The 19,927-nt window shown below is 38.7% G+C and overlaps 4 protein-coding genes across 10 annotated transcripts; 1 reads left to right on the top strand and 3 right to left on the bottom strand.

The window, feature by feature from the left end:
* Positions 1-27: 27 nt before the first annotated feature.
* LOC107265777 (serine/threonine-protein phosphatase 4 regulatory subunit 3) lies at positions 28-8,012 on the bottom strand. 2 transcript variants are annotated; one of them, XM_025083097.1, is made up of 7 exons: positions 7,865-8,008; positions 7,536-7,785; positions 6,655-7,468; positions 4,952-6,550; positions 4,724-4,875; positions 4,139-4,568; positions 28-3,999 (listed from the first exon to the last, which is right to left on the bottom strand). In XM_025083097.1, exons 3-7 carry the CDS (start codon positions 6,850-6,852, stop codon positions 3,913-3,915), a joined length of 2,466 nt encoding a protein of 821 aa, XP_024938865.1. In that variant the 5' UTR covers positions 6,853-7,468; positions 7,536-7,785; positions 7,865-8,008; the 3' UTR covers positions 28-3,912. The 2 variants fall into 2 exon arrangements, with proteins under 2 accessions (XP_024938865.1, XP_024938866.1); XM_025083098.1 differs by having other exon boundaries at positions 6,655-6,990; positions 7,536-8,012.
* Positions 8,013-9,029: 1,017 nt separating this feature from the next.
* Positions 9,030-12,355, bottom strand: LOC107265778 (E3 ubiquitin-protein ligase synoviolin). 2 transcript variants are annotated; one of them, XM_015735566.1, is made up of 8 exons: positions 12,001-12,355; positions 11,756-11,848; positions 11,530-11,682; positions 11,168-11,458; positions 10,866-11,080; positions 10,559-10,776; positions 10,128-10,479; positions 9,030-10,054 (listed from the first exon to the last, which is right to left on the bottom strand). In XM_015735566.1, exons 1-8 carry the CDS (start codon positions 12,127-12,129, stop codon positions 9,814-9,816), a joined length of 1,692 nt encoding a protein of 563 aa, XP_015591052.1. In that variant the 5' UTR covers positions 12,130-12,355; the 3' UTR covers positions 9,030-9,813. The 2 variants fall into 2 exon arrangements, with proteins under 2 accessions (XP_015591052.1, XP_024938867.1); XM_025083099.1 differs by having other exon boundaries at positions 11,756-11,860; positions 12,001-12,265.
* A 55-nt stretch (positions 12,356-12,410) lies between these two features.
* Positions 12,411-14,403, top strand: LOC107265782 (speedy protein A). The gene is made up of 6 exons (XM_015735577.2): positions 12,411-12,549; positions 12,907-13,033; positions 13,103-13,244; positions 13,355-13,615; positions 13,814-13,924; positions 13,996-14,403. Exons 2-6 carry the CDS (start codon positions 12,925-12,927, stop codon positions 14,123-14,125), a joined length of 753 nt encoding a protein of 250 aa, XP_015591063.1. The 5' UTR covers positions 12,411-12,549; positions 12,907-12,924; the 3' UTR covers positions 14,126-14,403.
* On the bottom strand, positions 14,180-19,536 carry LOC107265776. 5 transcript variants are annotated; one of them, XM_025083093.1, is made up of 9 exons: positions 19,236-19,536; positions 18,350-19,096; positions 18,079-18,280; positions 17,586-17,757; positions 17,289-17,372; positions 16,982-17,056; positions 16,821-16,893; positions 16,001-16,734; positions 14,180-15,903 (listed from the first exon to the last, which is right to left on the bottom strand). In XM_025083093.1, exons 1-9 carry the CDS (start codon positions 19,275-19,277, stop codon positions 14,535-14,537), a joined length of 3,498 nt encoding a protein of 1,165 aa, XP_024938861.1. In that variant the 5' UTR covers positions 19,278-19,536; the 3' UTR covers positions 14,180-14,534. The 5 variants fall into 5 exon arrangements, with proteins under 5 accessions (XP_024938861.1, XP_015591048.2, XP_024938864.1 ...); XM_015735562.2 differs by having other exon boundaries at positions 18,115-18,280; positions 19,236-19,534; XM_025083096.1 differs by having other exon boundaries at positions 19,232-19,249.
* Between the last annotated feature and the right edge of the window lie 391 nt (positions 19,537-19,927).

The following is a 19,927-nucleotide window of genomic DNA, read 5'->3' as shown; positions in this document are numbered from 1 at the left end:
ATTGTTAACGCCGAGTGGCAATGAATATCCGTCTCAATAACAGCGAGAAGTTTTAGGCAGTGTCGTGTTTTTTCATTTTTTTTTTTTTTTCATATTCACTCTACTACTCTTCATTTTCGCCCATTGTATAACGACTCTATGACACAATTGTCTCTCAATCACCGGTTCATCATTATTTCTACAAATATTTCTCACGTGACAATGTCGAGTATGACTCTGATTCCTAACCTCAAGTGGATGCATCAATTATCATAGTGTTATGTAACCAATAGCAGAACAGTATAATAATAGTATTATAAAAAGCCGTAACATTGCGATTAAATCGTCGAAAAGGGAAGTCTGAAAATGTTGGAAAATGGCAGGGAATGATCTCGCAACAATTTTTTAAGACAGTTCGCATCGTTTATCATGAAACATTCAATTAACGAGAACAGTGAAATTTATCTAGACGATAGTCGCGAAACGCCGATTGCGTAAGATCCGTTAATAATTCGATGGGCGATTTAAAACTGCTGACAAAGCCTAAAACACTCTGTACAAAAATACATGAAGTACACTCAGAGAGTTTAGCGCTCGACCGTACTTTTATTCAATTAATCACTTTTTCACTTATGCATGTAATTAGTCAGTTTTCATGTAAACGGGTTGAATCGTGTAATGTATGTATATTCGCAGTGTAATATGTAATATGTGGTATACCATCTCTCTCTCGCTCCCCCCCTGCATGCCCCCCTCGCTCTCTCTCTTTCTCTCAGTCTCTCATTTCTTTACGTTCCACTTTCATTTACTTACAATTCCTCGCACCCAACATAGCGCTCACTGCTACCCTTAATAGTAAGTTTTTTTTTTCATCCTTATTACTGAATAAATTGTAAATATAGTAAAACACATGAGGAAACAACATTATTCATTATCTCGTCAATTAATTAACTAATTAATGTTAGCCTTTGTTACACTTTCTGTGGTCAGTCCGGGTTGCGCGACTTTTTTTTTATATAAATATGTACAGCTCTGCTCCAGCCTCCAACACCAGCCCGCGTTATCGTACAGGAGCTTTCTTTCTCTCTTTCTCTTTCTCTCTCTCTCTCTCTTTCGCTTTGTTAATTGGCTCTATAAATTAAACGATCGATCGAATTAACTTTTACTTCGTAAGCAATCAGACTCATTAAGTGTGGCAAGTCAATGACAGGATAGCCTTGCGACGATTAGATTATCCCATGATTTCGAACGAGGTACCCAACTCACACGGAGATTAATATATAACGTAATCGTAAGAAAAGAGGAATAATAATTACAAAAACTCATTAACTGCTATCGAAGAGAAATAATTAGAGATCGTTAAGTGTAAGTCTCCGTGATAAGCGGCTGATCGAAATCAAAAGATAGACAAGATATAAACGGATAGCCATTAACTTGACATTGTACGTTAAAATTCAAAAAGTCAATTCAATCGATTGTACATCTCGGCTCGTTAAATTGATCGTTTGCCAGATCGATGTACTTTGACAAATAAAAATATTCAAAACGGCTAATAATAATAATAATATGAAAATAAGATAAATTATATAACCCAGCAGCCATTACTTTAAAACTAACCAGATTACACTCTGAAAGAATTATTCGTCCAGTTGGTTTGACTCTGAATTTCATTAAATCTCGAATTAAGTCTCCGCAATCATTGAACTTGATAACTTTGTGTTTAATTTGATATTGGATTAGAGAATAGAGCCGTATCAATTAGACCGGCATCTGGTTTATCGGAAATTGAGACTATATCGACTGTAAGTTGATTCACAATACCCTTAAGATTGTTCCTCTATTTATCTGTATAAGCAGGACTTTTTGTCCGGAGCACGACGATCATGAAAAACTTCGCTTAGGATTAAAAAAAAAAAAGAGAATCATCAAACTAACCATAGAAAAAATTGGTGGGACGCGGGTTGGTAGGCTCTCGAGAGCATTATTTGATACGGTTTTTTTAATTCGTATGGGAATAAAGATGTTTTTTCACTGTCACGTATAAGGAGAATTGATGACGTGTTGATAAAAATGAATTTATACTATTGATAAGTGACCGATAATTGTACACGTTCGTATTCCGTATTCCTTTTATGGACGTGTATTAAGTTTTATTCTCCCTTCCCCTCTCCCCTTAATTCTTTCATATATCCTTTCGTCATTTCCACGTAAAGTGGAAAGCAAGTTTTGAACGAAGAGAAAATCGTTATTTGATATAATATATATAATATGTGTATATATATATATATATATATATATATATATATATTTATAATGGCCTTACGATATCCCTTGGATTCATGATGGAAATAGTTCCCATTTTAACTTTACACGCACTCCGCATTTAATTTTGTTTCTTCACTGACTTTTACTGTCGGACATTTTCCGTTGCTTTTTCTATACACAAATTCTTTGAATTTTCGTTCAATTTGTACTGGCTATCTCCGATAAAAATTAATGGTTCTATACGAATAGTCATCGACCAAATAAAAAATCAATAGAGAATTTAAATGCTCAATTTATGACAGCAGGGATTAGTTAATCAGAACAAAAAAAATGAATAATTTCTAGCGACGATCGACACTGATGTGCAGTTTAGAAAGAGTGTGGGTCAAAACTAAGAAGATAGGAATTATGTTTTTACAAAATGTCACCCGATAGATTATTTTACAATTTTGTCCTCTTTCAAAATCCGCCATAGGCACGCGTCGACGTAATAGTTAGCGAGATTTGCCATACGTGAGATGCTCGATCAGGAAGAGAAATGAGAATGAGAATGTGCGCGAAGAAAGAGAGCGAAGAAGGCTGAGAGATAGAGAGAAAGAAAAAAACCAAAGTACTGAGACTCGTTGGACAATAAGAAAGTGAGTAGTGGCAAAAATGATAATAGACTCTTGGCCATCTTCCTCCAACCAAGTGTAGGAATCAAAATTATGAGACACATACGTTTTCGAAATTGGTCTTAACATCGCACACTAAGTATAAATCGACCTGCGTGAAGATACGTTGAGTTGAAGGTTTCGTCGTCGACAAATTTTTAAGATCCAAGCGCGCGCTTAGAGATCTTTACCTTAAAATCGCTAGGCCTATCTAGAGCTTTTAGATTTTTTTTAAGGTTAGGGGCAGGGGCATGGCCTAGGGGGGTTGGTACTTCATTCTTTTTCTTTTTTACTGGAGCAGCTTCTTGTTTCACGTTATTTGTTCAGCGTGTGAGGCGTTTTTCAAACCACTGGAATGAACTACGATTTTTCTTCAAATTTACTATCTCTTTACACAACATAGTCGTACAGTAGCGTGTAAATCCTTATTATTTACCTTATTAAGAAAGTTCAAAGTTCCTTTTTTTTGTTTTACAAATCCATCGTCTTTCTCGTTATTTATTCATGTTCCGCATTCTGCATCCGCTCATATATATTTCATTGGCCACCTTCAACTATCTCTCTCTGTCTCCTTCTGTCTTCATCCAATTATATATTTTTTGTTCCTTACTATTATCTCGTTTTCTCATTCTCTCTTAACCCCATCCTTTCTCTCTCTCTCTCTTTCACACTCTCCTTCCCTTTTTTCCTGCTTACTCTTTTTCTCTTCATTTCTCCCCCTTTTCTTGCCCTTCCTTGCCATATATCGCCATTTTGTTGTTTAATTCGTTCGTTACTGTACACAGTTTAGCACGGTCAGGCGTGTGTAAATGTCCATCAAACACTACAGTTTAAAAAGTACCCCACCGTGGCTGACCCTCATCTTAGGAAGGACGAGATCTGAGATCCGATCTGTCGCAGGATGTGAATGTACGGAACTAAAGAAACTCTGATTGACTCGCAGGAGCCTCTCGGGGGCACGCCGACGGCGATTGATTCTTGCAGCACGTACACTGCCTCCTGACAGACTTGCCTACTATGAGAGTCGCTGTCTCTTCGGCGAAGGACTCAGTTCAGAGTCCTCATCATCTTCATCCGAGTCGCCCTCGTAATCGACCAATCCCTGAAAAAAGAAATAATAGTGTGCACCACGCAAACATGTCGTACATTACTGGAGCAAACTAGTTCTGCTATAGAAGCAACCTCGTCCTTAGATAATATTGATAAAGCCTATATTAAGAGTATTCTTTTAAAATCCTTACCTTTTTGAATATAGTGGCACATATCTTTTCCACGTTGCTCACGCCTGACCTGGGACTAATTTCCGTGGCGATCGACGAGTCATTGGCCGTCGGTGCACTGTTAACTTGTGCTTGTTGCTGAGTGCTTGTGTTGTTGTTAGATGCGTTGTTGTTCAGGACTGTCTGCTGCTGCTGTTGTTGCTGTTGTTGTTGTTGTTGCTGCTGCTGCTGCTGCTGGCTCTTGGAATCAGCAGCGGTAGGATTTGGTGCTGGGTTTGGTGTGGGCGGTTGCTTCTTGGCCGAAGCTGGTGGCACAAGATCTGCGGCCGCCGCTGGCACGACCGCTTCGCCCTCGTCGAAGTCTTCCTCCTCGTTGAACCACATTTCTTCCTCTTCGTCGAGCTGCCGCTGATCTCTTCGATATCTACTGTTTCGCAGTATCGAGGGCGCGCTACGGTTGACAGAGATATGAAAGTGCGTACCGTTTTAGCATTACAAAATGAATTATAACTAGGCAGATTGTAAACTGAGGTTATGTTGGAAAATTGAAAATTAAGGAATGGATAGCTGAATAGAAGGAGGACATGGAAAGCCAGACAGACGTACCTGTCGAGAGTGGCTCTGTCACGGTCCTTCAGTTTGTCCTGATGCTGTTCGTACCTCAACTTTAACGCCTTGAACGTTTGAACATAATCGATCGTTTCTAGTTCCTTGGAGAAGTTTTCCACGACGTGCGAACATAGTGATTTGATGTCCTCCTTAAGTAAATTTTAAATATAGGTTAGCATACTGTATGTTGAAATCAGTTTGATGATTGAGAGGAAATTGACTCACCAGCTTGATGAACTCGAACATTTCTAGAATAGCGGAATCCAAGAGGTTATATCTGCCATTATTTCGTACAAAGGCGTCGAAGACAGGTGCGAATAAATTTCCTTTAATAATGTATCTGTTATAAAACTCATCCTTGAGTGCTATAATCTTTCTCATAAACCTCAATGCGCATAGAACTAGAAAAGTGTGCGTCGACTTCATTAGGACCAATATTCTTCTGAGTAAATCCTTGTTCAAAATGCAATTCTTAATGTGATACGTGTGATGCTCTACACAGAAGGACAGCAGCTCTAATATCAGACCAAGGAGTTGAACTGTTCTGTAGTCTTCTCTAGCTGGTCTTTCACCTATAGTATTTGCCAGGAGAGGTGCTATTAGTGTGCCAATGCTGTTCTTGTAGAAGTAATTCAGGAAATCAGTCTTCTCGGACTTGTTAACCGAGGCCAGCATATTCTCTGGATCCAGAAGCAAACGTAAAACACCAGCTAGTTGTACAGCTCCACCCAATTCAGGATCACTGTCGCCAACCAGCTGCGCCACGACCACGTTGACCAGCATTTGATCCTGTTCGGTATTGTTGATTTGCTGAAGCGTATAATCCCTGACGACACTTGGCGAATATTCAACGATATAGGTCAGGATATCTATACTAGCCGTCTTGGTCTGGGCATCGTTTATCGCCAGCGTAATCTCCAGAGCAGGAAGGATTCCTAGAGCCGTGAGAGTCTTGTAGAAAGCCTCCTTTCCTTGGGGTTGTAAATTCTGTGAGAAATTGCAGAACTCCTTAAGGAAGAGGACCAGGTCGCGCCTCTTTGCGTCCGAGGTTGCTTCATCCGTTAACTGACGGAACAGTTCCGTGAGAAACTTCTCGTCGTCTTGTATCAAGGTGACTATCTCGACCTTATTAAAAAATATGAAACTACTCAGCGTACTGAGCATGTTGTCCTCGAACACACTGGGGGTAGGTAGAACTACGTCTTGAATGTACTGAACGCGGTAAGTTTGATGAATTTTGGCTAATAGTTCGGCGTTCGTGATAGGGATAGCTTGTTTAAATCTGGCTAACTGACGAAGATATTCTCGATGTCTTTTCGGCTGCGGCAACGTGGGTTCATACTCCAGACAACCGACCACATCAAAAATCGTGTCGTCACTGAACATCACCTCGAAGAGCGCATTCTTATTGAGTAGGAAAATATTCTTGAATATATCATAGAGATGATGGAGTCCTTCGATGTTTTCTAAGTCCTCACAAGTGTGAAAAAGATTTAGGAGCTTTCTTATATAACCTTCCGATTCCAGTGCCATGGCTAACTTCTCTTTTCGCATCGGTGAAGATAAACAGTTTCCAATTAATTCATTTATGTCCTCCAATCGACCTAATTCACAAGGTGGTAGCTCGATCGGCGGTGCTGAGTCTGACATGTCATCAAATCTCTCATCTTCAGACTCCTCGACTATGTCTTGGGTTATTTCCACTGAAGGATCTTTCCCTTGCACCTGACATATTTTCTCCCAGATCTCGTCACAGCCAGCTCTTTCTTGAAAACTTAAGGCCAAGTCAAAGTTGTCTCCTTCTGACCATACTATCAGTGTGTCCTGAAATTATTAAGTTTTCACAATGAGATAAAACGATAACCTCTTCTGCAGCTAAATAGCATTCTTCGTAAGGTAGGCAACGGTCATTCTTCATTAATATTTACCTGCTGTTTCTGGTATGCTGTATCTGGCTGAATTTTACTCTCAAGCAATAAGGACCCATCGCTCTCTGCTCTGACCAAAAGAGAGATACCCTTTAGCCTGTCAACGTAAGATGAGGAAACGTGACCAGTGCCACGATCGTCCCATTGTCTGTCCGCGTTCAAAGCGTATAGCTTAACTCTTCTGCGCGTATCCGTCATGATGTACAAGTGAGTCGCGCACAAGCTTTCGAACTATCACCAACTAATTGGCATCCCTTCTACGTAATTATCCGTAGATTGTAAACCCTTTAAAACTTCCTATTAAAGACTCTTCTTTTCTGGAACTGTTATATTGACCTACAAACCCACACAACTCAGAGATCCTTTATCATACCATACACAATGGAAACATTTGTTGGGACTACAAGTGAAAAATGCAAATTACAGTTGTAATATTTGCTCTCTAAGTAAGTCTGTTAATGACACTTTATTTTGTATGGATTGTCTGTCTCTAAGGATAGCGTTAAGATACGCATAATTAAAAACGTAACCACCGTTTGAAAATTATTTTATAAGCGCCCGGAGCGCATATCTATTGTTTACACTGCATCATTATAGTAATATCACTATCGATATACAATCCTTGATCAATGTGCCTCGAGCAATACTCTTTCTTGACGATCAATGGTATATGTACTTGTTACACTTGACTCATGCCCAAATACACCAAATTTTTCCAGACTGCAAGATCACAGTGTACCATAGGAAAACGCCACTCCTACCTAAGTGTATCAGCACAGTACAGAAGTGTGGCTGTATCTCCTAAGACAGTCACCTAGAACGCATTTCTTGATGAAGATCAAATGAGGATTGTGAATAAGCAATAAGACCTTATTGTTTACCGTGAAAGGTGTTTATGCGCTCGTTGCATAAGCTCGCTTTCTGCGCCAAAGGATATATTCGGCGCGCGGGAAACTCCGTTTTATGCTCAGTTCTCTGGTGATGTAGTACAGCTTACGTTAGTTCTATAAGCCACAATGCTTCTTGATCCTCCAGAAAAAAAACAATAGTCCCACGTCCTAGTAAATTGAGTGTTCGTCGGTCAGGATCCCCCCGCGAAGACGAGCCCCTATGCACCGCTGTGTACTATTGCTGTAGAGCGGTGCCGCGGTAAACGAAATCAGAAAGCACGTACTCGAGCAGCCGTTTCTCGATCCTACGAAACACGAACCTATCTTCCGCGAGTGTTCCTGGATCCACGAGTGACAAGCATCGTTATCCTCGCATCCGTTGTGCTCGATATCACGCTAAAATTGACGTAGACACTGAACAGCCACAACACTACACTTCGCCATGTTAGATCACAACAACGCGCCACGGGGTTCACCGCACCCGCTTCAAGGATTTCCCCGGGAAATTCAAATCGTTTATAAAATCCTGCGTCTGTTGCATTTGTCAATTTTCACGGTAAACGGGACTCTCTTAATCACACCTATGTCCTCTATACTAATCTCTATAACTTCTTATTCGAATACCAAGTTATTCATTGCGATTTGCTAGTGATCATTCACAGTGTAATGAAAAAACGAGGATATAATTATCTTTCAACCGATCAATAGACGTCACCAGACGACGGCTAATCAAGATCAACATTCCTTCCTTCATATTTTTGATCGTGGTTCGTTCAATGATCCTGGGGTCTTCTTAAACACGTCAACGATCAGTGAATTATTCAGTACACTGTAATTGTAAATGGCTTTACTTTCATTTCAAAGATGTACATGTGGCACGTGATGGTTTCCACTGTTGTCATCGTCAACCATTCATTAGAAGCGATGAAAGGCTTTTGTTATTTTTACTCTCTTCCTTAGATATAAAATATTAGTTTTGTAGGATACAGATGAAAGTGTAAGAATTCTGTTTACATTAATTACAGAATGCGTTGTCGACACCAGACAAGGTGTCAAAATTATACACCACAAATATTAAGATAACTGGATATATTGAATATCGTGAATTTATTCTTGGCTAATGGATTCTTTGTCAGTATAATCGTGTAATTTTCTCTTTTTTAAGAACCTCACATATAGTGATTTTGTGTAGGGATCACTGATCTTATGTTATGTTTATGGCAAATAATCTGAGAATATTTTTACCAATAGGCAATGTCATTTTGCTGCCACCAAATTAATGATCAAATATCAATTTTTCTACGTTTTTGACTCAATTTAATGACTTATTATTTTTTGATTTTAGTGAATGTTTTTAATTTCTGTGATTGACAACACAAATGATATATTTATTTCATCTATCTGTTTCTTTACTTCATTATACAGCGAGCATTGGAATGGATGAATTAGTAATATTCGTAGAGGTAATGAGTAAATGCTGATGACTTTAAATACACAAATAGGTTTATTACATATAATTGTTATTTGGAATAAGTATTATACAGTTAAATTACTATGACTTATGCTACTGCCGTCCCACTGTCACAACCATACCAAAGGACATAATGGGAAAAAAGTTGCTTTGTGTTATTAATAGTGACAAGCAAAATCATATTGATAAATCTGTACAATGATATAACAGAGCAGATTATAAACAGAAAAGAAGAGAAAGTCATTCTTTACAATAATCAGGAAGTTCAATGCGTGAAAAACCCAGTGGCAGAGGATAAACAAAGGCAAGGAAGATGTCAGGAAAAGTACTATAACTGTGGATAGTAGTCCGAATGGTGAGATCCTAGAAGTGTAAAAAATTAGCAACACTGTACAAGTTGCTAAAAAGGAGCACATGAAAAGGTATTGGAATGCAGAAAACTTACTGCATCAAAAAGCTTAATATGTACAAAGTATTCTTCTGTAATGCAAAAACACAGTTGTAATACTAAATTTAATTTCTTGACCCAGATAGTTCATCCCGCATTGTACAAGTGGTTAAACAACCGATCGCAATCGTACGCAACCGGTATTTCTATAAAATTGTTCACCCCTAAAACTTTTTTGGTAATCGACCATTTTACGCACTATGTTTCCATCCCCGAACCTCGAAGTCCTAGAAACGTCTGTTAGAATCAGTCAATGATCGATACTGAACTCTTGGTCGATCAAGTAATTCAAATAGGATATCAGCCTTTGGCTAGTATGATACGCCTCTGTTTCAGAACATGGTTCTAGGTTATTCGGCTGTCCCTTGTGATGAAAATTTTTGCAATCTTCTTCTTCGGAGCATCTCCTGTTCATCTCTAGTTTCATTATCTGCTCTAGATGTCGAGGGTGTAGGCTCATTGCTACTGCTTGCTGGAGATTCTCCTGCACTCGTAGATGCTGTTTCTTTAATTACTGATAGATCTGGTACTTTCGTTTGGGACGTTTCCGCTGTGCTCGTTGTTGTTGGGATTGAGGTTGGTACAGGAATGCTAGAACACAAGTGAAAATAATTACATACTAGAGATATGATCTAAAAATAAATATTACTATTTTAATACTTACTTCGCTGTTGCTGCTGCTGTTTGATACTGGTTCATCATTGCGTTTGCAGCATCCAACAAGAGCTGTACTCTTTGGAGTGTTTCGATTCTAGCCTCTACAGCCTGTCGCATGTTACCCTCCATAGCTCGAAGTTCCTCCTCGCTTAAGGTTGTTAAATTTGGAGGTGGTGTGGGCACTGGCGGTAGTGGAACCATTGGTGGGAATGGTGGTGCAAATAAAGGAACTCCACCAGGTGTTAAAGGTTGAAAAGGTGGAAGAGGAACATTTGGAGCATTATTTTGTCCTTGTGGTTGCTGTGCTGCTCCAGGTGCTTGCCAGTTAGCCCAGAATGATGGAATTTGGAAGCCCTGACCTATAACAATTTGAATATACTTCAATACTACTCTAAATATCCTGATATTACTGAATCAGCATATAGTCATCATCAATACCATGTTGATTGGCTCCTGGGGCTTGTGCAGGTTGCGGTGCTGGTTGACCTGCTTCTGGCTGATTCTGTGGTCTAGTTCCAGGGGTATTCGTAGTTGGTCTTAAGATGTTTAGCCGACAAGTTGGACACGTTTGTTGACGTTGGAACCATGAACGTAGACATGCTGTATGGAAAATGTGGTTGCAGGGTAATTTTTTGCTCGCAGAAACCATTTCTTCTCTGTAACATTATTTAAGGGCAAGAAGTGTATTTATTTATGTATGTATTTAGTGTATGAATGAACGTACCTCTGAATAAACATATCTTACCGGCAAATGATGCAAACGTTATCAGCCGCAGCCAATTCTTCGGGAGTGGCATCAGGGTAAAGTGTATTCATATTTCTGATTGCTCTTCGAGACATAACAATATCATGGAATGCTTTCTTAAAGTTTCTCATCGTGTAGTACATCGGTCGGAAGGCAAATAATGGTAAAGTGTATATTCTCACCATTATCATAACAAAAGTCACATAGAGTATTACCTATAATAATATCGTATATATTGCAATGCTGATCCGCGAGTGATAATTTTTTAAAAAGGATATCAAACTGAATTAAGGATATCAAACCTTTAAAAGTCCAATGATTAGTTCAGTATACAACAGAAATACAGGTTTATTATCCCAAGGATTTTCGCTTTGTAAGTCAATAGTGTGCAACACATATTTGATGGTAATGTTCAAAACAACTGTCAATAGTATAGCATATTCAAAACCAAAGACAAGTTGTACCGAAGCACCTTTTGCAAGAGTAGAATCATATGCATATTGAATCATAGTTAAGTTAGCTCCAAAAAGAAGCGACAGCAAGCTGCCAACTCTGAGGTGGAACAACCACGTTATTACAGGACTTCTTTCCATCTGTAACCAAGATCATTGTAAGCCTGGATTCATCAGCAAAATAATTTTGCTCTTTGCTCTAAAGTACTCACATAATCAACTCTGTCTTCTGCCAACCAGTGAAAAGATTTGAGAAAAAGTAAAAGCGTAAATAGAGCTATGAACTTGGGACTAAAATCATCTCGAAACACAGTAAAAGCCAGACATGTCTCGGTAACAGCATACCATGCTTTCTCGACCAAATGCTGAAAAACAATCAGCTTCGTTATAAAAACCCTATACATTGTACCACAATACTTTAATAAATTGACAACATACTTCAAGCTCAGCAGCCCGTAGATTACCAAAGAATATTTTTCTAAGGAAAGTATTTATCATAAATACAAGGATTAGACCTTGTATATAGATTACCTGAAAGAAAAACTATAAGTATTCCACACTTGGTATCTCTAACCAGCAGCCAAACACCAATCTGTGATATTTCTAATCATGCTCTAATCCACATACTCTATTATTTAACTCAAGTTTTGAACTCATCTGTAAAAATAACTTAAAATACTTACAGCCATACTGGGATTAGATTTGGTTATGTATACGACTGATGGATAGAATTGTTTCTTTTGATAATATGCATTCCCAATAACAGCGCATGTAAGTGCGATACTAATGAGGGTTATTCCAGCAGCCCTCATCTTGGCAAATGGTTTCAGAAAATCCAGCCCAAGGGCCAGCACAATACGCCTACTTTTCCAAACACTTATCCCACCGAAATTTTACGTTTTGACAACTGTAAATGCAGAACGGCGCTACTGAGCCACGGTCCTTTTGCAAAGCTGTCCAAACTTAACAATACTACGTGTCCCTCAAGCCATGCCGCGATATCACGTAATTACGCAATTAACGTAGTCACGACGATCCTTCCAATCAGACCAGTTAGCTTTTAACATTGTTAAGTCTTTCCAAATTATATGTTCCCTAAGAAAGTTCCAGTCAGTGATTCGTTCAATAACAGCCACGTGTCTCATACAGATTCTCTCTCAGAACAAAGTGCAACAATTGCTTTCGAATTAGATGCCGAAGGACAGACGGTGCAACGTGATTGGCTGATACAAGTTGGTTATTGTTGACGACATAATCCTGTGCAAAATTTTAAACTATTAAGTATCTTGTGACAAAATTTACAATATAAATATTTGATTAATAATTGTATAAAAGAATTAATGACTGAATAGAATCGTTACTCCATAGTGATAAACTCATCAGTCTGAATATTAATATAAATTGCAGTATATTTAGTCCTCCTGATATCGCATTTCTCAGGCGCCTTTATCTGCTATCATTTGTTTTACCATCTGACGCTGGTGGCAAATTAAGAACTGTTTAAGGCGAAATAATAAGCTGAACTTATTGCCTTAAGTACAAGGCTGTTCTTCGTTTATTTTACTGATCTTTGTCATTGGTATAAATAGTAATTATCCGGAAGAAAAATGGGCAACAGTATGGAACAAAGAATAATTCCTTCAGAGCATCAATCATGCAGACATAGAATGATCTGCATCAAGCAATGGAATATTGATTATTTCTTCAAATTAATAGGTATACATTACAATTAGAATTAGCAGTATTTTCTCCATTGAATATAACATATATTTCTTCTATACATAGACCAGGACTTAGAGGATTTCTTTGTAACGGATCCTTGCTGCAAGCTGGCTGACAATTACCTCATCGCCATGGTCTTCACGTATTTTCTAAGAGCGTCCCTTTACCCGGAGGAGTATACGACGTTCAATTTTTTTGTAGCCTTGTAATACGATCTTGGATCTTCGATGGATGATCGATTGATTTCTGCGAGCAGCATTATCTGCTAATATACGGGACATTCTGATGCACATATTTTTATCTTTATTCATCCAGATACCTGGCACATGATATGGAGGAAGACGAGGACAATGTTAAGCCTGAATTGCAGGCGTGGGCAAGGGCTGCCCACTATCAGAATATAAGTTTGAATAGCCTTCTACAGCACAGAGATAATTTGTTCCGTAGAATGGAGCATCGGGGTGCTGTTTCTCGTTTGTGCTGCGATATTGTAATGCGTTCTTTAAAGCCAGAGCACAAAGTCTGGCATCGTCAAAGGCACAGCAATCATTCTGGAGCTGCCAGCGATTTTAATAGGTACATATATAAGTTTTTGTGGAACCAAGACAAATAAATCTTTAATTATTAAAGGTAATTTGTTATAACCCGTGAATACGAGAACGCGCCTACGTTCTATATTGGCGAACATACATCTAACAACGTGCTAATTCTGGGTCAAGGACCCTTGGTCTATTAGGCCTGGCTAGTATTATAATGTTACCTTTGCCGTTGTAGAAAACGGGACACGTGTCCAAAGTGTACACGGAATCGATTTTCGCAGTCCTCCACGTCGTCTTCGGAGTGTAGTCCTGAAGCCGTACATATAATGAAGCCAAGAAGAACGATGTACGTAGAAACGATAAATGAAGGTAATCAATTCTACCAATGAGAAGCATTGATAAAAATTCTTTCTCTAGACTGAACAACGGTGCCGTAAAGAAAATCAGGACTGAGTCGTATGATTCTATGCGCAAGAAAATGGGAAAAGTGAAAATAAGCTTCACGGTCAAAGAAATCCAAGAGGCTTCGCGGGGCGAAAGTCATTAAAAATAAAATAACGGTAGTCTAATTATTACATACAGAATAAGGGCAGAGAGAGAGTCTGGTCTAATCGTTTAATTATTCATAATTTAAGAACCAAAGTTCCTTACATGAAAAATCCTTCGTCTTATTTCGACTTTGTTGACGTATCGTTAATTAAGGAGAAGTAGATTTTATACGCCGACGTAATATTATAAAGATATATTAAATCATTATCGCAATAGTACAAATACAATGTTCAGTACAATGATTGACAGTACAGAAATAAGTGAGATTTAAAATATTATGGCTGTGTGTCATTACCCCTTTATCTATCTCCTCCATTTATAAATTCATGCAAATATCTCTGTCGCCTTTCTCTATTATTACTAATTTGTCATCGTAGTCAGTCATCAAGTAGTCATAGTTCCAAATTCTATGTCACGTGTCTACTTAGCTGTCTAGTCTTAAGAAGAGTTCTAGGACTCTGCCGTTTGGGTGTACTCAACGGTGCCACAGCCTTCATCGGTGTCCTTCTAGAATCGACTGCTGGTCTCCTGGCCAATGACCTTGAGCTCTTGGGTGTTTTCAAGGTTAAAGGTCTCTTTATGTGTGGAGTCTTACACGTCGCACTAGAGTCAGGTTTGTAAATATTAATATTGGATTCTTGCAGCATCCCATTAACCGATACCTTTTCACCAGACGGTGGAGACCTTCTTGGTCTGTTCTCTTTGTGACTAGCGATATTATCAAATGGTTCCTCCTTGACCTGACCTTGATCTAAGATTAGATTATTTTTAGCCAATCCTAGAGAGTGATTCTCGAATTTTTGGGAGTTTCGACGATTCAAACGTTTCTCTGAATTCGATCGTGGATTCTGTTGCGGGACTATGGTCAATTCCATCTTAATGAGTGGGGACGGGCCTGGTGAATGGACTAATCTTAGTTTTGCATTATTGTTTTTTGGACTTTTACTACTGTGCTTTCTACGTGGTACCGCTGTTCTCTTGGGAACAGGTGAAGAGTCTAGGTCAAGGCTTTTGAATTCTCTCATCCTTGATAGCTTTACTGGCTGTCTTCTGTGTGGATTTGGTTGAGCATGTTTTTTCTCTGCAGCAGAATCGTATCTGCCTGAAGCCTTTGCTGTGGTTTCATCGAATAATTTAGCTTTTGCCAAGACCATACCAGCGTTTTGAGTACGGAGCTTTGCTACTGATGCTCGACCAGTTTGCTGTGTAGGTGTTTGGAAACGGCAGTCAGACTTGAAATAACCGTCAGCCTCTTTCCACGTTATTGTTTTCTCTTTACTACTATCTGATACGGTTTTAACAGGAACGTTATTATTCACGGCGATATTCTGTTGGCTATTAGTCTTTTTCAGTTCTCTCACCTTTCTGTTAAAGTATTGAGAATTATCTATGAAATCTCCACCATGAAACGAGGAAGCTCGGCGTACGTTTCGCGACATGTTTGAATCTCTCATGTCGAAGAGGTCATTGTCGACGGCATTTCCATCGTCGTCGCTCAACGAGTCTCTTGTGTGCTCGGCAGTGTGTGATATTAAAGTATGAAGCTGTTCTTGGAGATAATTTAATCTGGCGTTAGTCTCGTCACTGCAAATTGGATCGGCTTCTGATGTTATATAGGACTCTGACGAAGTCGAACTAGGACGCGTGGAAATTGCCTTAGGGCGACTCCGTATGGGTTTTGTATATAAATTATTTAAATGTGGAGATGTCTGCACTAGGTGCTGGAGATCAGATCTGTTGGGTATATGCCAGGAAGCATTGCGACTGAGATGTTTACTGAAACATTATTAAAATCGATGTACAAATTTAATTGAATCGTTAATTAATTTTCATATATTATGATTGATTGGATATAGAAATATTCTGTAATTACCTGCTAGGTTTCTCCTGGGATCTTCTTCTTAGATTCCCTATCTTTCTAGCACTAGGTGATCTTATTACCTTGTGCTCGCTGGACCGTCTGATCTTCAGTTCCTTGCCAAGTCTCTTGGCTAAATGATCAGCAGTAACAGTATTTTCTATGCTAGCCTCTTCTAATGTTTTCTCATATTCACTTTGCACTTTGCTGGCAGAACAGTCAGCCAGATTATCAGCAACATCGCCCGAAATGCATCCAAATTCTTGAGAAATTCTAGTTTCAATGGCGGATACTCTACTCTTAATTTCCTCATATTCACTTTTGGGTATTCGGACATACTCTTCGCCGAGATCATTCGTCGTATGTAACTGACTTTTTCGTTTTGACGGCTGATAATCACCAGGTAATTTGGTCACGTAAAACATCTCCATGGACCTCCTGGATCCAGTGCGCATACACTTAATTCTATTCTTCAGATCTGATTTATTTATTTCCTGCAAGACCTGCTCGCCGCCGTCATCGGATAAGTTGACGTTGGCATCCATGAAGACTTGATCGTAATCCTTCTGATTAACAGCATCCGCCTCTTCGTTTTCCTTCGTCGGCGACATCAACTGCAATAGCCCGTCGCTCTGTGTCTTACGCTTTTTTGTAGAGCTGGAACCGCTGCTTGCTGAACTCCAACGTCTTTCAAGACGAGGACTACTACATGATTCTTTGCAAGACTGTGTATCCACATCCGCCACCTTCTACGGGTAGAAATGAGATTCGGTACATCTTAAACATCTTGACTGTAAAAATTTATTATTTTTATGGAAAAGAAACAAAGTTCTACCTTATTTCTAGAGACCAGACGATCTAAGCTCAGTCTAAGCCTTTTTGACTTGTCCAATTTCTCTCCAACAGTTCTGATATAATTAATGGTAACTTATTAATTGTTTTTGATTGAAGTAAACTACAAATACAAGATCTAGTATACATTGACCTAATACTCACGTTTCTGAATGAATCTTGTGCGACAAGTACTTGCGAACTTTCGATTTCTGTAACGGGCTTCTGTCCTTCATTGGGCTGTGAGAATATTGATTGTATATATTAATTATTTTTATGACATGACCAAGCATGTAAGACAATGGTCGGCAATTTTAAAACGAAGTGGTTTCTTCTTTTTTATAGTGAAAAACTCCTAATAACATGCCAATAGTGTCAGTGTAGTTGATAAAAGGTTGTTAATTCATGTTTGTCGACCATTGGTGTACAATAATATATAACGGGCATATAAAAGCATGCACTATGTACATACTTCGGATTGCTAGAAACTGGAGAAGCAAACAAATGACGAGGTCGGAGGCAAGTATTGTCAGGCATTACTTCCAATAAAACTCGCCTGCAAGCGATAACAAAATTAAAAAAAAAATGTCATTCCAAATGCAGCATTAAATAGAACGTAACTGCGACTAAGAAAACAACGATAACTGAAATCAATTTTGAAAATTTTCTAAATAAATCACGCTCGAGCACATGCAAAAAACAAAAAACAAAAATTTTCTGCTCTCTAGCAACTCTATTATATGCAATATACTTAGTAATAAATTCGTACATTTTCTTTATACTTAGTGGAGCTGTTGTTTCCATCACTTTGCGCTTTTTACCAACTTTAATGGATGGCGTATGAGCCGGATTAGGTTCCGGTACCGAATTAGTATTTCCTGTTCTTGAATCAACTGGGGAACCACTCTTGCCGACTATTTTCTTCAGACCATTAATCATCCCTTTGATGAAAATCATTGTGATTAAATAATTCGCGTGTTTTAACATATATAAAATTATTTTACTTTGGGTAAATAAAGTTATTGTGTTATTTTATTCGAACTAATATCAATAAACTATAAAAATTAGAAATAGTTATGATTAAAGATATTAGTTTATTTATACATGTTAACACTATGGAATTTATAATTAGTGATGATTTTTTATAAACATGCAGAATATAATGTATGAATGTTTCAATCATAGTTACTGTATTAGATAGAGAACCATTGTGTTAACATCTATATATCGATAAAGATTAGTATTCAGATCGACAGACATACTTAGATTGAGGTTCGAGGCACTTAGATGTGGCTTACGTGTAAGGCTGCCACTGCGATGTTTTTTCTTTTTATTTATTTTAGAATGTAGTGTAGGATCAGATCGATCTAGTTCAGCTTCAATACTGCCAATTACCTCTCCGGTGAGAACTTCTGTAACGTGCTCTGATAAAACTCCAATACATTCAGCTTTATCAATTAAAATCTAGAACAATATCTATATTAAATATTAACAGAAGACGCTTTCATACAGTGCTTAAATTAGCATTAGTACCTTTACTATGACCAAATGTATTTCGAGTCTGGCTTGAACAGCAGCCATAGTTGGCTCTTGTAAAGGCATAATGTTCGGTCCAATAACTTTAGCTAGATTGTCAATACCCATTTTATTTTGTTTTTCAAAAGTGGATACTTTTTTCAAGAAATCCATAAAGAATGCCAGTGTATTTAAATGATGCGGTGGTAACAATATACATGCCAATAGCAAAGCTTCTATACGATTAGTCTTCAGCATTGCACACCGTACAAATAAATCATGATAACAATATGGTATCAAGGGTTCAGGAAGGTCCCGAAAGAATGTTTTCAAGGCATTAGCAACGTCGACAGCTTGATGTTTCTCCAGCAAAGTGCCACCATTATCAACCCGAGCGATCAGTTCCTTTTGTCGAATCTGTGAGCCAGCTTTTCGGAACAATCCTTCCTGATTGAGGAATTGCTCCAAGTATGCAATTGCTTGGCTAACAAATGAAGGAACATGTACAATAGCACCAGAGGACAGATTTACCACGTCCAGTGGTAGGTAAGACAAATGCGTCTTGAATACTTTTCTCAAAGCATTTCCAGATCTCTCAGGCTTTTCAGTTTTGATAGCATTCTTCTTGAAACGGTATTTAACCCCAAGACCCCTGAGGTCGCCTGCTATAAGTTCATAGACTTTTTCTTTATGCATCACATCGTACACCAACATTTTTAAAACTATCTGCCCCACAGTATCAAGAGCCACATTCGTAGTTTTAGCCTTCCATACATAAATCAAAAGAAATCACAAAAATAATCGTACATACAGAATATAAGAAAGCGAGTGCAAACAAATACAAACATCTCTGACTTTAACCGCCATTCGGCCATACCAACTTGGCCAACGAAATTCTACCTACATTAGATCGTTGAGTGTAGTAGATCACGTATTTGTAATTCATTAGAATTTAAAATACAATGCATTATGAGGAGGTGTGATTTCAATTTTCTGATTATTAAAGGAGCTCTGAATCTTAGCTATTTCCATATTTTTTGAATTTTAAGTATTCTTCTTTATCTGGGGATTTCAGGCTTCCACTGGCTTAGGGTGCGTTCCACTTAACGCTCGCAACGATCGCAACACCCCCTGTCTCGTTCCACTTAAGGCCGCGGTCGCTGTGAGCAGCCCGTGAAACGTCATCGATGACGTCATCATTGGCGACCACGATGCGATCGCTGCGCCCACAGAGATGAATAGGGAGATGCACAACGCTCCGGTTTTAGGCGATACCAAAAGCATGGCGCTAAATCGTAGCGGCGAGTCCGGGAGTAGGATTTCGTGATCATCGCCTCTGTCGATGTTACAGATTTCTCGTAGCCGCGCGGTCATGACCATCGTTCCAGCCGATATTGCAGTCAGCGAAAATGAATGGAATGCTCGATGGTGGGAAAAATGATGCCGCCCCTCACAAACCGTTCTTGACAAACAGGCGGGGCAGCAAGGTCTTCTGTCCAACCGAACCCTAAACATTTGTATGGACGTAATGCGCAAACAAATGTGTATATTCAAATAAATTTCAAAGTTATAAAAAATGCATAGAAATATTGGTTT

The sequence above is a fragment of the Cephus cinctus genome, unplaced genomic scaffold (assembly GCF_000341935.2).
Source record: "Cephus cinctus unplaced genomic scaffold, Ccin1 Ccin1_scaffold0240, whole genome shotgun sequence".
Taxonomy (NCBI): Eukaryota; Metazoa; Arthropoda; class Insecta; order Hymenoptera; family Cephidae; genus Cephus; species Cephus cinctus.
Note: the sequence above shows the minus strand (reverse complement) of the source record. Positions and strands in the feature narration are given on the sequence as shown.

Excerpts from the sequence above, each read along its gene's own strand:
- LOC107265777 (XM_025083098.1), bottom strand. The coding sequence starts at position 6,852 with ATGACGGATACGCGCAGAAGAGTTAAGCTATACGCTTTGAACGCGGAC. Across the intron at positions 4,876-4,951 it reads TGTTCGAGTTCATCAAGCTG|GAGGACATCAAATCACTATG; the intron begins GTGAGTCAATTT and ends AATTTACTTAAG. Across the intron at positions 4,569-4,723 it reads GACAGAGCCACTCTCGACAG|CGCGCCCTCGATACTGCGAA; the intron begins GTACGTCTGTCT and ends TGTCAACCGTAG.
- LOC107265778 (XM_025083099.1), bottom strand. The coding sequence starts at position 12,129 with ATGAGGGCTGCTGGAATAACCCTCATTAGTATCGCACTTACATGCGCT. Across the intron at positions 11,683-11,755 it reads TACGGGCTGCTGAGCTTGAA|CATTTGGTCGAGAAAGCATG; the intron begins GTATGTTGTCAA and ends ATTGTTTTTCAG. Across the intron at positions 11,459-11,529 it reads CAGAAGACAGAGTTGATTAT|ATGGAAAGAAGTCCTGTAAT; the intron begins GTGAGTACTTTA and ends TCTTGGTTACAG.
- LOC107265782 (XM_015735577.2), top strand. The coding sequence starts at position 12,925 with ATGGGCAACAGTATGGAACAAAGAATAATTCCTTCAGAGCATCAATCA. Across the intron at positions 13,034-13,102 it reads TTATTTCTTCAAATTAATAG|ACCAGGACTTAGAGGATTTC; the intron begins GTATACATTACA and ends TTCTATACATAG. Across the intron at positions 13,245-13,354 it reads TTCAATTTTTTTGTAGCCTT|ATACCTGGCACATGATATGG; the intron begins GTAATACGATCT and ends TTATTCATCCAG.
- LOC107265776 (XM_025083093.1), bottom strand. The coding sequence starts at position 19,277 with ATGAATTACAAATACGTGATCTACTACACTCAACGATCTAAT. Across the intron at positions 19,097-19,235 it reads ACTACACTCAACGATCTAAT|GCTAAAACTACGAATGTGGC; the intron begins GTAGGTAGAATT and ends TATGTATGGAAG. Across the intron at positions 17,373-17,585 it reads CCACTAAGTATAAAGAAAAT|GCGAGTTTTATTGGAAGTAA; the intron begins GTACGAATTTAT and ends TATCGCTTGCAG.